We start from the raw sequence: 14,508 nt of genomic DNA on the forward strand, positions 1-14,508 counted from the left end.
GTTGTATCTTACTGATTTTGCACGGTTCTTCAAGCAGTGGTCATGATGTACAGGAGCTTGGTCGTTTATTGTTATAGTAAGATTAAAAAAAAAAAAAAAAATCGAATGAAAATGCGTCTTTATGCGCGACAAAAAACAAGATTCCTCGCAAAATAGAGCATATGCGCAGAAGGTACCGATCATATTTATGTGACCCAATATTCGAGTTGGAAAAGGCGTTCCCCAGGGGTCTTACTCGGGTTTTTAAAAATCTGAATACTGCCAATATTTGATTTTTATTGACAGCATGTAAATCTAATCACTGACATTTGAACAGTATAATTCTCCAGAGGCGATAAAAAAATGGGGCTGCAAGCATTCGCCAATTCCAGTAAGCAGAATCTTCTAAAACAGCTGGTAACCTACCCTGCCTGCTTGTCGAATATCTTACTGCACACATTGCTGCGGTGTTAATTTTCCCACATTCAAATTATATAGGGGCGAAAACAAAATACAGTGGCTGAATAGCTGTTGAACTGACTCATCATTTAGGAGGACTGTGAATGCAAGTGTGTGTGTGTGGCAGCTCCTGCGGACTTTGGGAATCTTGCAAAATAAACAGAGTAACACTAATGTAGCCTCTTTGTCCCCCATGTGTCCGAAAACAATGGCGGTGCTTTCACTGCAGAAGCAGTTGCAGATTCTGGCACGCTATGTACAGATCAGCAAATCAACAACAACTAATTAATGCGGCGCATGGGCCCGTTGCACCCCCATTGCCTGTGGGGTGCGTTTCATAGCGACTGAAATGTGGAACATATGTACCTGTTGGAAAAATAATCCTGGAAATCCAGTTTTAATTTGTTTCAATCTGTTTAAAGGCAAGGCATCTTTAATTTTATGGCGGCTTTTATACACGAGCTAACTCAAATGTCGCATAAGTTAAAGCACAAAACATTTATAAATAAAGACGTTTAAAATAAAAAGTAGATTCTCTAGATAATGGATTTTCACTTGTAGCAGCTCAGGTCTGGTGTGTATCGACGTGTATACAATTCTGCCAGCAGGGTCACGTATAAATCTCTTCAGGGCAGGACCTTCATCTTCGCCAGACGTTTGGTCTGGCTCTGACCTTGTGGAGCTGATTTGCGGTTTTACGGCACGTAATCAAACTTCCCCTGCCGTGCTCCCCGCACATGCGTTGATGAAAACTTGCCTTTTTAGCGTCATCCATCTCTTGAGGGTGCATATTACGTACATTGCAGCGATCGGACTAAATATCGGACAAATTTGTTTTTAAGGACTACAAAATGGCTGCCAAAATAGCCGACTTCCTGTTTCTTCAGTCACATAAAAATAGTTCTGTTAATTTCGTCGTTGCTGTTGCATAATTAAAATCTATCGGAGCGTTAAGTAGGTCAAAATGCAACAAGATCAAACTTTGGGCATAACCTCAACGGGACAAAAGATTTGCTTCCTGTTTGATTGAATTTGCCGCGTGTTTACAGAGCTAACAAGTTCGGCCTGAACTTCAGGTTGCATCCAAACTACGAAACCTAAGACAGACTGATCAAGCCCCACATAATTGATTACGATTTAACAAAAGAAGTCGTACAGGTTGTCCCACTGATTGACGAACTTGGCTCGTCATGCTTTAGCGATTACTTTCAGCTGAAAAAAAAAAAAATCTCATGGAAGGAAAGCTTTGGCAGTGTTAATGCAGTACAACAAAGCGTTACTGCAATAAATCCTTAAATCCGCCCAATGCGAGGATTACGTTCATTTTTTTTTTTTTATTGAATCTTTTTGAGTGATTGATAGTGTTGATTTATTTTTTTGGAGGCTGTGTTTTGTGGTGCTTTTAAAGCAAAGTGAGCCGTCCCAGATATTGTCCTTCCTATTTATATGGACTAATGTTGGCAAAGTTTTACAAAAAATGTCTCGTATTATATAGTGTGTGATTCTAAACCTGTCTAGTTGATGATGCCATCAAAGTCCCATATGGGTGGTTGTTCCTCACATTTATTTTTTTTTCCCTACAAATCTTAAATGGGTCACGAGCTAGGTGGGGCAGAGCGTCTCCATAATGATTTCCTGTGCAATCTACGCCGACCAAACACACACAAGTGAACACGTTTTGAGTCCCGCTTTTGAAACGAGAGCCGCCAATTACGTGTTTGGCTCCTTGGAATTTAACACACGCCAGATTAAATGTTTTTGTCAAACGTTTTTATGATGATAGTAATTCAAGACTAAAATGTTCGCTGAGGGGGGGGAAAGTGGGCCAGCTAAGGGGTCGATTACCACAATCGCATATATGAAGAAATGTCTGCCGCTGACGAATGACTTGATTGAGTTTCTTGTTCCATTTTGTGCAGTAAATGTGGACCAAGCAGTGTTCGACAAACATTTAAAATACGTCATTGGCTTTGAATGTGACCTTTTAAAAAATTTTTTCTGGGTTTAAATATTACGTCAAAATCGTTTTATTTAATTAATTAAATACAGTAGCAATGATGACGTATTTAATTATTATGCGTTAATTTTTATTGACTTGATTTTTTAAAATGTATTTTGTTTTATTCACATTCTGCCTAGCATTTAAAGAAAAAAACATAAAATATCAGATTTGACATACATAGACGTCAAGGTGATGAAAGCAGGACATGACTTTGAATGACCTCTCTCGGGTTCTTTCAGCACTACCCGGAATTTTTCTGCTATAAGATTCTGATTTATGTTCATAGTGACTCGTTTCCTTTTACATTCATGGATGCCCTCTAACAATAATGAGTCCAGACTGGAGGTCAACGCTGAACACATCAGAACAAGTTCAGAGGATGCTACTGAACTGGAAAAAAAAAAAAAATGTCGCCAAAGGAAGGCAGACATAATTAGAGGTTAGTCCGTTTGCCTTTAGAGTTGAGGTCGTCGCTTCGAGTCTCAGGCTCATGAAAATGAAAATCGAGCAAAGATATTTGCTAGCGACCTGCGATATGTCAGGGAAGAGAGTCCTGATGCTGAGTAAGCGTGTCTCCGTGCAGCGTGGCAAATTGAAGCATATTACCTGCCTTGTACGTACCGAGTGTCGACGGTCAATGAGTCGTGGAATTCACATTTAGTGCTCGCAGCGACGAGCTGCTTTCTTCATCAAGGCGCGAGGCGCTAATCATTTGTGGGCCCGGGGCAAATGGAGTCATACGGGAGTTAGCGGCGCGTCACGCCGCCCTTAACATGGCTGCCTTGTAAACATAATCGGCTACAGCACGAAAACGATGCGACCGAACAGATAGATTAGAGCCTGTCTTGGTCTCGACGTGGTTGCAACTCTTGGTGTTGGTTTGTATTAAGAATTTGCACGCAGACATTTTAGATATCTGATCTGCCTAGATCCAAATGGCTAATTAAGCCACGCCCCCCAAAATAATAGCAAATGGCCGAGATCTGATGTTTTCGTCCCGACGCCGAACCTCACTGCGTTTGTTCTCGTTTCATCTCGGGAGCCAGAGGACCAGCAGGGTAAACGGAAGCTTCCTTCTTTCCTGCACATCGGGCGCTCTCTTGTCTTCACCGAATGAATAGATAATCTACTACAGAGGCTGGCCGGGATTACAATGATCAAGGGGATCCGGTCCAGGCTCTGCCAAGTTTTACGAAATTCTCTTGATCCAGTCCGGCAGCCGATTGGGGCGTTTGCAGTCTGTTAATGTTTTCAATCTGGTTTTGAAGAGTGGAGCTAAAAGCCCGCAAATCCGTTTGGCATTGTGCGCGCGTGTATTTGTACATGTGAGCCTGCTGCTTGCAGCGCACAACAAACAAACGGACAACATGGATAGGATTTTGAGGTGATCCTTCTCTGGAATCAATAGGAGGCTTATGCTTGGTTTATGATGATGGATTTAAAAGCAGCAGATGAAAGCAAAAACAAAACTTTTTTTGGGGGGGAGTGGGGGGTAAAAATTGGCTTGTCTGTTCCGAATAATGTAAACAAATGGAAGTGTATTTGTCACAAGGCGGCATTTTTACAGTTATGCTTCATTTAAATGAGTACTGCGATTCAGTTTGCTATTTGCGTATTCACAGATTGTTTTTTTTTATTTTTTCGGGCGGGGCAACCTGTCCCCAAAAACTCACTTATTTGCATTTTTTTTTTTTTTAAGTCTTCCTGTTTTCTTTTAAAATGCCACAAAACGACACTTGAGTAGGAATCGGTCTTAAGGAAGTATGTTGATCAGCTTTGTAATGTGGGGGAGAAGCCTGTGTTGTGCTCACTTCAGCCACTGCAGCAAATTTAGAAGATGAGCTTGAAATGATCATTAAACTGATTTGATATTGCTTTTTTTTTTTCCCCAAGTCATTCATGGTTGGCCTTGTTTTCTACCCCCGACGAAAACCAATTTAAACGTCTTCGTTTCACACATGACTTTCCTGCTTTTTTTTTTTTTTCTTATGCACTCTCTGGGTTGATGATGTGAAGCCAATCGTATAAAGCATTCTGTTAAAGGAGAATCTCCCCCCGCGTGACAGACCAAAACCATAAATCAGATGAAGTTAGCTGTGCAGTAAAGCAACGCTCTTCTCCCTCTGGGCTTGGCAGATAGGTGTCTAACCACCACTACTGCCCATTTACGCCATAATGTTATTTCTGCTTTATTGGATAGAAGAAACCTGGACTACAGCGACAAGAATACTCCAAGAATGATATACATCAGAGAAGCGTGCATTTGAAGGTTCAAAGGGGCTGTGAGACGAAAGCTCTGCTTTTTCTTTTTTTTTTTTTTTTAAATATAATATTAATTCATACTTTGCTCTCACGTAGCTTGAATTTGTGGCAAATGAGTCATCAGAAATTCTTTCTCTCCGGAGAGTGACAGCCTTGAGATGGAATACAGGATTTTAGGATCAGCAATGTGCTGGCTGTGAAGTTAAAGACTAATCACGTTTGCTGTCCGATACTCAAACGTAAAGCGCCAACAAATTCAAGGAAACGTTTCTAATGCGAGGTTTCATTGTGTTTTTAATAGTACAGCAATTCAATGACTTGACACTTAACCAATAAGAATCATTAAAGGCTTACGAAACTAACTTTGATAAAACGGTGGAGCAACACATGTAGACATACAATCTAAAATTACTAGGCATATATTCTTTATCCTCGCAAAATAATTAATAATATTACGATAGCGTACGTCACTAGCAGTGGAATGCTGCACTACTAAAAATATTACCAGAACCTTCTCACAGCGTAATAGAGGTTCCGCAGTCCCACAGGGGAAGGCAGCAGCAGGATTCACTAATCCTCTCCTATTACGTATTCTTACTGATCTGGATTCTTGATCAATCTCCTTCTGTGGAAAAAAAAAGCATCAGAAAAGCAAATACCCGATTTCAATCTAATAACATCCTCCTTCAATCTTATTTATAGCTTAAAGCCCCTTCAAGCCCCTCGGCTGACTGCAAAGTAACCCACTACCCGCTGCACTTGTTCCTTCCTCTTCCGTGTCGTCTGAACCACTGCAGTCTCGTTTTGTCAAGTCCCCTGAGAAATTGCTCCCTCCTGCAGCTGAAGCCTCCGGCAATGCCCGGTGTTTAGTAAATACACGTGTTCCAGCTGCCCCCCTTCCTAAATCAACTGTTGATCCCCGTGCAGCTGGGATCTGTGTTTCGGTCTTTGGATCTCATCGTACCACTCAAACAGACAATTTGTAATATAGGGGGGCGTGGGGTCACGTGTATCCCCGTCGTCGCGACGCTATGACCAAGTGCCATTTACAGTTCTGCGGTCATTGTCTCACTTTTTCCTTTTTGCCATCCGTGGATTTTACATCAGCGATTCAACTGTAAGAAGGAGCGAGGGGGCGGGATGGTCTGATGTGTATGCAAAATAGGTGGTGGTGGCGGAGGCGTTTAACAAGGGCATTTGCGTTCTTTAGCACTCGGTAAACGTGATACTCTCTCCTGTCTGTGTGGAATTCATATTTGTGAATTATTCATTCATTGCGCACATTGTCGGTTTACAGTTCAGAAAACAAATATGCATTGTTAATTTGCATCCGTGATTATTTTTCTCTGCGCTTCCTAAGCATTGTTGCTTTCTGTTTGGTCATCCTCACTGCTTATTGATTACCTTTGGCGGATTTGAGCTTGTCGTTTCTTTTGCGCCTTAATTGGTTTATTTACTGTCAGGTGTTGAATTGTCATCACAGAAACCATTTTGGGGTTGAATATGCAGGAAACAACAGGGGACTCCTCAGATGAGAAGTTAATTTCTCCTCACATGGGTCAGCGTGGCTGCGGCTCCCTGTGGAGAGCGCGCAAGGACAAGAAGGAAGACAAGGGCAATCTTAATCTGTTTTCAGTGTTGACATCGATTCATTGGGAAAATGCTGCGGCGTGGTTTATGCCAGTCCATTTTCTAATATATTTGTTTTTATAGCCTAAATAACCGGAATAGTTATGAAACAAGTCGTACTAGGCCGTGACATTACAAGTTTCACCATGTATGACTGACTTTGGTCACCTGATGCGGAATAATTACACATATAATTAACTGCTTGTGAGTGTTGTGACCGAGCACGACCTTTGAATTAATAACGACATCTCAATTAGTCTGCGTCGAATTAAGCGGCGTTGGCAAATAGCCTCCTATTGCAACATCAGTTGGAGTTTGGAGCCGGACAGCAACAAGAAGAGCGTTCACACGAAACAAAAGTTCATTTCACAGAGATACAAAGTCAGTCTGCAAACGTACGGAGGTCTGAACACATAAACAGACTCGTTTTTTTTTTTGGTTTCCATGCAGCCAAAAGGAAGCGTAGAAAGAAACCACATCATATTCCACATTAAACCCCCCCCAAAAAAAAACATTCCAGTTGAAAAATGATGTCTTAAAATCACCACCGAAGTCTGGTTATGTTGAGGCGCCGAAACATTTGATTGGGGTTTTGGAAATGTTTTTTTTTTTTTGAGGTTTCAAGGCGCTACTTGCTTAGAATTACATGGTTTCTGTAATTGCAATGCGGTGAATGCAAAAAAAAAAAAAATCACATCTCACCATGCATGCCGTTTTACCTGCAGACTTCACTTAAGACTTTCATTCAGCAACTCCCAATTGGAGAATAAATCTGCGGTCACCAACATGTTGCCCACGGGCATCAGGACCCCATGAGTAATCCGTGCGCCTGTTTCTAAAAATAGCTCACTACTACTCAAGCTTTCTGTTTGCGGATATTGATTGTACTGACCTATTGGGAGCTGCACACACCTCTCACCACACTGTCTCGGATGTGACTGACTGTAGATAAGTCCAATCGGAATTTTAGTTTTAATCAGGATGAACCTGTAACCCAGATTTTTTTTTATTCAAATTATGTTTTTTACATTTTTTTATATTTATAATTTTTTTCAAAAGGTTTGGTGGCCTGACGGCAGCTGGTAGCTGCTTCAAGCCTTGATGAAAGAGCGACTGATAACCATCTTGTATTGCTATGTCCTAGATGATAGATTATGTTTTTTGTACTTGTAAGCACTTCAGATCCCCGTTTTTAATTTTTTATTTTATAACTTTAATGGAAATGTCAGATTACATTAAATGCTTCGCAATGTTTGGCATTGAATTACATGAGCAGGCACTTTTATATAAATGAAGTTTTTTTCATTGGGTACTCAATGCAGAAGTTCTTCTTGAAGATTTGCCGTTGATCGGGAGCATTTGTATTTTGAACATTGATTTGATTTCTCAATGGAACTATCAGTCATACTTCAATGAAGGAATTAATATTTCATCCCTGTGAGGCTTCTGAGCTCTAAATCCGTTCCCCGACACAAAGAGGGAATCTCCTCATTGCTGTATCTGAATTATTAAACCGCTTGTCGGAATCGGAAATCTGCCTTTTAAGGCACTCCGTTCTGTCTGGGGAAATAATTGGCGTTGAAATAAGGCAAAAATGCAAATTCTGCATGGAATACTTTCAAAGGTTGAACAGTGGCGACTAACGGATTCTTTAGCAATGATAAATTGAACGTTATTCATTATGAATTATTGTATGATTTTTTTTACAATTCTCCGTTTTGTCATTCATTGTTATTTGATGAGGCGCAAAATGCAAATGTAGGCTCACAAACTGCTATGCAAAGATGCTTTGTGTAGTTTAAAGTAGTGATGGGTAAATGAAGCTTCAAATCTGCTTCATGAACCAGTTGCAGTATTTTTGGACGCCAGTAGATGGCACTCTCTGTTCAACATTGGGCTGGAATGAAAGCACACTTTTTAAATCCTTTATTTAAACCAACAGTGCCATCTAGAGGAGTCAAAAAATACAACAACTGGTTCATGAAACATTTTGAAGCTTCATTTTACAATCACTAGTTTGAAGGAGTTTGGAATGCCCTTTTTGTTTTTGCATGCGGGGACAACTTCAAAGTAAAAGTCTACTAAGACTCCATGTGTTATTTGCTAAGCTTTATTTTAAAGTTAGCCGTTGCGGCGCCGGCTTGTTCGTTCCTGACGGTTTCGTTTAATCCGTCCCCGTGGCGGCTTTTTAAAGCTGCTGTTGTGCTGATCATAAAGCAGATAAATAACCGCTCATTTGCCTTCAAAAAGTCTTGCGTTGCCTTTGCAAAACGCCACCTCTTGATTCACTGTGTGACTAATTTGCGGCGTTATTGTGTGACTGCGAAGTGGAGGAGAGGACGAGACGCAAGGTTCCCGCGCAGCCCTTATACGGCGCTTCAATTGTTTGCGTGTCGTTCTGCTTGCCTGGTTTCTCTCCGAGCGTGTTCCTTGGTCGGCGTTCACACTGTTGTGGATTATCGAACACACGTTGTGTCGTCCCATCGCGGGCTACAAATTGACTCAAGTGAACTGCGTATCAACTTTGCAAGTGGACGTTTAATTGCTCCTCCTATCTTTCCCTCCTTGTCTGTAGAAGTTAATTGCTGCAACCAGGGGAAGTTTGGGTGGAGCGGATAACTCTTCAGTGTGCTCTTGGCACGGGAAGCACGCTTGTAGCACATCCGGCTTTGATCACAACAATCTCTTGGGAGGAGGCCAGGAGAGTTCGGCTTTTTCCATCCTTTTTTTAAATTTATTTACAGCCTCTTAATGAAGTCGGTAGACTCGACTTCAGTAGATCTCGCTCACTTGAAAGGAGGGAGGGAGATCCCGTCTTTTTTGTCCTCCTACCACGCTTGATCTTTATGTTTTCCATCGTGTCTTTTGGCGATGTCTTCCCGTCGGAGGGACGATTTTAGCTTTCCTCGCCAATGCTCAGCGATGCTTTCTTGTTTATTGTGGATCCCTTGATGAATTGCGTCCTGTTCGCTGCTTCGTTCCTCACTCGGTATTTTTGTTGTTTCTGTTTCCCTTTTGGTTGCTTCTGTTTTGATACAACGGAACCTCACAAGACAGAGAATCGGTTAGCTCTCAAAAGCAAAAAGCCACATTTTTATTTCAGGCTTTGCAGTTGATTCGCCGCAATTAACTTTTGACTGAATTAAAAAAGTATTAAAGTAATCCATCTTCTTCTCAAAGCTTCCATCAGACCATGGAGGGAAAAAAAATCTTTTCATCATGCTTTACATTTATGCAGTTGTTGTCACGTTTGTCAGCGGCCACAAGAGGGAACTGCAGTACTAGACTAATATTGCTTCTCAGTTCTCCTTCATTTTAAGATGGAATTGGAATCATTCAATTCTGAGGGGGAAAAAAAAGAACACCTGGTAAATTTCCAATCCCAAAATTAACACCTAAATAAGATTAGATCTGCTCATTAGTCTGCAGGCGTGAGGACACCTTGGAGAGCTGTGGGCTGATAGCCATCATGAGAGATGAGTTGTAACAAAAGCCAGAATTATCAAACTTCATCAAGAAAGGTATATTATACTGACAAAAAAAAAATGAACAAATGAACCAATATTTTTGGGGTAATTTTTTAAAAACTGATTTAATACTGACTGAGGATGGACTTGACCCGCCGAAGAGTGATGTCACATTAAATAATTGAATTTGATTGGACGCCTCGGTTATGGGCGGGCTTTCCAGATGCACTTTCTGAGTGGGCGTGGCTTGCATATGGTATCTCGTAATGTCGTGTGATATCTTCCTGCCGACTGTTAGCGTGTTTGGAAACCTGGCGCTGGTCATATCAAGGCAGTGGGTGGGGGCGGTTGAGTATTTGAGGTCACATGGCAAAATGAACCGCACTGTCGTTGCCGCAACGATGACCCATGACATGTTCAGTCTCTGCTGCTTATCTGCCTGCGTGTTATATAGGTTAGCCGGACCGCGAGTGTGTGGGTATGCTGGTTTATGTGTGCTTGAGGCACATGCATTTGCGTCTGCAGATGGGTAACCATGACAACTGCAGCCCGAAGCAGGAATACGGTGGCAGCAGGCGCAGCACAGTGCACCATCTCTTTTTCTCCTCAATAGATGCAGCGATTAATTGACTCTTCATTTTATCTTCACCCTGGCCAAAAACAAAACAAAACAAAAAAATACTGTAAAGCTTTGTTTTTTGTCGTCTCACAAATATTGCCGTTTTAACATGTGTAGTTTAAGTGTGAGGCTTATTTAGGACTGTAATTTGTTTCTCATCTGATTTGTGTTGAACAAAGCTCAAATGACATTTATTGGACGCTCCCGTTCGGTGAAGGGCACAAAATCGACATGATTACCGCAAGGCTAATCTGTCATCTGGGATGTACAGAGAGCGACAGTGAGAGAATCTTGAATACGTGCAGTAACTCTGTACGCTTCCAAGAAAGCATTGAAAGCATTTTCACGGCTATGGATGTTTGTGTTCAGCATTCACTGGTTGTTTAGATCGCTGTTTGATATTCACCTGGAGTGCTGCACGGCGCCCCTGGAAGCGCGGTTTGCTCGGTGAACAAAAAAAGAGACGTGGAATTGACTTGACACTTTTGGTTGATGCAATCCAGGTTTGCTGTTTTCTACAATCCAATCTCTAGATTGGATGTGTTTTCTACCGCGATTCGGAAAATAATGACCAGACAGATTAATCTATTTGATGCATTGATATCAAATGAGCATATACAAGAATCATACACAACCCAAACATAAAATGCGAGCAGTCAAGCGGGTCCTGACAATCTTTTTATGGTTGGCCTGCTGGGGCCGAAGACTCTTGCCAGCCGACGCAAAAAAAAAACAAAAAACAGAATAAACAATCTGTTTAGGATCGCCACTTCTGTGCTCGCTCCACGTCTGCGCTCCCAAACAGAAAAACATGACGAGGCTTTTGTATGCTGCTGATAAAATAAAGACAAACCTGAGAGGAAAAAAAAAAAGCACCATTAAAATAGGAGAAGTGGACAAGAAGGTTAGGAAGAAATGTCCCTCCTCTGCTGCTGTCGGCCCAGCTGATATCTCTCCATTAAACGCACGCACCGTCAGATTTTGCCTTTGTTGCCAAGCAACACAAGAGTTTGCGAGTGTGTATTGTTTGCGTTTTTTGGGGACTCTGTCGGGAGAGTCGGGGAACTGTACGCTATATAGTACACAGCCATGTTTGTTTATTTCATTCAAAAGTAGCCGAGTGTAGAGCAACGGACTCCTTTTAGTCTTTAGTTTTAGCTTTAGTTTTAGTGACTTAATTTAGCCTCCAGGATCCTGCACAGCACCCTGGCCTACATCCATCTACGTTATTCTTCTCATTCTTACAAAGCACTAAGCGAGTTCGTCTCTCAGGTCCTGCATCCGAGTTTGAAAAGTCATTTGCGGTTGTTGCTAGGTCGTCGCTAGGGATGTTCGCCAGCCATGCTTGGTGCGACTACAGTTCATCTCCGGCTTGAAGAATCCGTCTTGCGGGCATGCCTGTTTGGTTTTTGTGTGTTCAGTTGAAAGCTTGCTTGCGGCACAGCATACTGGACAACTTTGACACGTGAATTGTAGCGCGATGGCGAATAGCAGAACAGGGAGAGAGAGAAAGGCAGGGAGTGCTGTCGAAGCAGCGAGCGGCATTGCTGCCCTCACTCAGAGGAAAGCCCATGGACATCCGTCTCGCCTCCTAACACCTTCTGCTATTCAGCCGGTGAGTCAACAATCTGATGATCTTTTTTTTATGATGACGTTGTATGTTCGTGTGCAATAGAATGCATCGATGGCGTGAAATATGCCAGCCGGTTGGATCAATGCCGATTGCAATACTCGCACAGCCTGTTGCCAAGGAATATTCGTTTTAGCTTGTGAAAAGAAGCTGCTCCGCCGTGGCTCTGTTGTTTCTGCTGGTTCATTCAGAGGTGCTTTTTTTTTTTTTTTTTTTTTTTTCTGAGTATTGTGAACGCATGACATTGAATATTGGAATTGTGTGGTAATCATTACTGCCGGTTTGCTGCGAACCACCTAATAGATTATAATTACCGATGATGTCACGGGCGTTATGAATATAAAGAATCGGAGTCACCATCTTGACCTATGATGATGTCAAGTTGTACCGCCCCTCAATTTGAACATGAATGCACATTAACACCATTCTGATATTAATTTGTAAAACTCGCCACAAGTGTGTGTTTCAGCTGGTTTTTTTTTTGCCAACTAATCTGAACATTCTTTTATTTTCCTTCTGCAGTCACAATGAACGAAAGGTGACGTGTAAGCACCCGGTATCAGGAGCTCCCTCCCAGGACAACTGTATCTTTGTCGTGAATGAACAGTAAGTACGTTTTCGAGGGTTTATAAGCGATGTTATGCTGGTTTATATTGTTGTGGAATTTGTTGTTTATCTGATTTTAGGAGCTGAGGCCGTCTTTTCTACTGGCCAATATTAGCAATCTACGTCTTCATCTTCATTTTATGTCATTATCCATTGTCTATTTTTTTTATTATTATTATTTGACCGAGTCTTATTTGTCGTCCTGGTTTTGCATCCTTATTATTTTGTCATCTTGTCTCCCTCCTGTTCTTTTAGTGTGAAATATGGAAAACTTGTCCACCCCGACAAGCCCCTAGAGGCTGACACCAGGTAATAAACCCGGATAATTACAGACCGAGTAGGTTGGACATAAAAATGTTCAAATGCAACTTTACTTCTTTCGTGCTTTAGAAGTCTTTTAAATTGGTGAATTATTTTTTTTTCCTGTATTTTCAATACAACTGTCGATGTCAGGTCATCCGGCACGAGGTAAAAAGAAGACATCACATTTGGTTCGCAGTCGTGGCGTGTTTGAAATCGCTGCAGGTGTCAATTTCTCACCCAGCGCCCTTGTTTACACGCGCTCTTGTACCCATCTGTGTACTCGGGGCTATGCTGTACTTAAAATTGAGTGTAGTCTGCTGCAAAGGACGCTGACTTATATATATATAGCGCGTTGCCTGCAGAAAAGATGTGCAAAGTCAAAACGTTTACAGTACAACAGAGAATACAACGAAATTCTTGCATTCCTGCAAATTGAAACCCCACTTGAAGGAATGCAAAAAAAGAGCAAGAGGTAAAGCAATCATTGTGTGGGAGATTTAATCAGAATGCAGACCACTCTCTTTTTTTTTTTTTACTTCACTTAATTATACTTTAGTTTTGGTCAATTTGCATGTCATTTGAAATCCTTGGCGAGCGAAGACAGTATTTCATTTCCGGCTGGGAGTTTCTTAATAAAAATTGCATCGATATTGCCACTCACTCATCATTCATGTCACTCAAGCCCCCCCTCACCCCTTTTTTTTTTTTTTTCCTTATCTTCGGATCGTTAAGACGTAGATGATGAGGTTTGGGATTGATTTAACCACATTATTGAACAGTCCTCATCTAGCGGGCAGAAACGTGTACACACCTGACCACTCCACTCCCATGCAAGTTTTAATTAGATTTTTTTTTTTTACTGACCTGTATGTATGTAACACAACAACAACCATATCTGCTATATATCTGACCCTCAGTTTGTCACTATAAAAAAAAATGAAACGTTTGGCTTATTGCTTAGGTCACATTACATTGCAAGGATGCCAAAACTAATAAATGACATTCATTGTTTATAACATAATTATAACATAACACAGGGGTCAAATGTATTATCTCTCCGTGTCTCTTCCCTCGTGCCAGGGCAGCTCCAAAGCCAGAACAGGAAAACAGCGGCAGTAAAAAGGAACGTCCCATGAGCACCATGAGCGAAGCGTCCAACTACACAGGCGGCTCCGATAACAGCAACTTCACCGGGAGCCCCGCCGCCACTTTGACTCACTCCTCTTCATTCACGCGGGTCAGTATTCATCTGCTCAACTCAAACGGGTCTGGGTCGTGACGGAAAGGTCGCCTCCTCAGACCACGCGTGGGCACAAATAATAAAAGATCAGCTTGACTCGATTTGGGAGGACTTAAACAAGCTTCGCAGTTCCTTTAGTAGAAAGTCTCTCAAAGGACTTTGTGTTTGTTCTGTTAAATGCTGATGCACAAATAGCAGCTTTATACTCAGTAATGTGGCCCAGAAATTGAAATCAGAGTCTTCAGGCTGTCATGAATAAGTGTTTTTTTTTTTTTTTTTTTGCTTACATTGCTTGAAAGTGTAACAACATCT

General features: G+C 41.6%; 1 protein-coding gene across 11 annotated transcripts in view; it reads left to right on the plus strand.

The window, feature by feature from the left end:
• The window catches only part of LOC148341407 (pleckstrin homology domain-containing family A member 5-like), a 35,637-nt gene that overhangs the window by 8,481 nt on the left and 12,648 nt on the right, over nucleotides 1-14,508 (plus strand). For 7 of the 11 annotated variants that reach the window (XM_088281452.1, XM_088281444.1, XM_088281470.1 and 4 more), the window contains exons 5-7: nucleotides 12,570-12,653; nucleotides 12,909-12,962; nucleotides 14,037-14,193. In XM_088281452.1, the coding sequence (XP_088137578.1) occupies nucleotides 12,570-12,653; nucleotides 12,909-12,962; nucleotides 14,037-14,193 (295 nt within the window). Of the gene's footprint in view, nucleotides 1-9,109; nucleotides 12,033-12,569; nucleotides 12,654-12,908; nucleotides 12,963-14,036; nucleotides 14,194-14,508 lie in introns of those variants that run through there. The other 4 variants (XM_088281462.1, XM_088281525.1, XM_088281508.1 and 1 more) reach the window with 3 other exon arrangements.

This window comes from Idiotropiscis lumnitzeri, chromosome 2 (genome assembly GCF_059441095.1).
Source record: "Idiotropiscis lumnitzeri isolate Australia: NSW breed Sydney's pygmy pipehorse chromosome 2, RoL_Ilum_1.0, whole genome shotgun sequence".
Classification (NCBI taxonomy): domain Eukaryota; kingdom Metazoa; phylum Chordata; class Actinopteri; order Syngnathiformes; family Syngnathidae; genus Idiotropiscis; species Idiotropiscis lumnitzeri.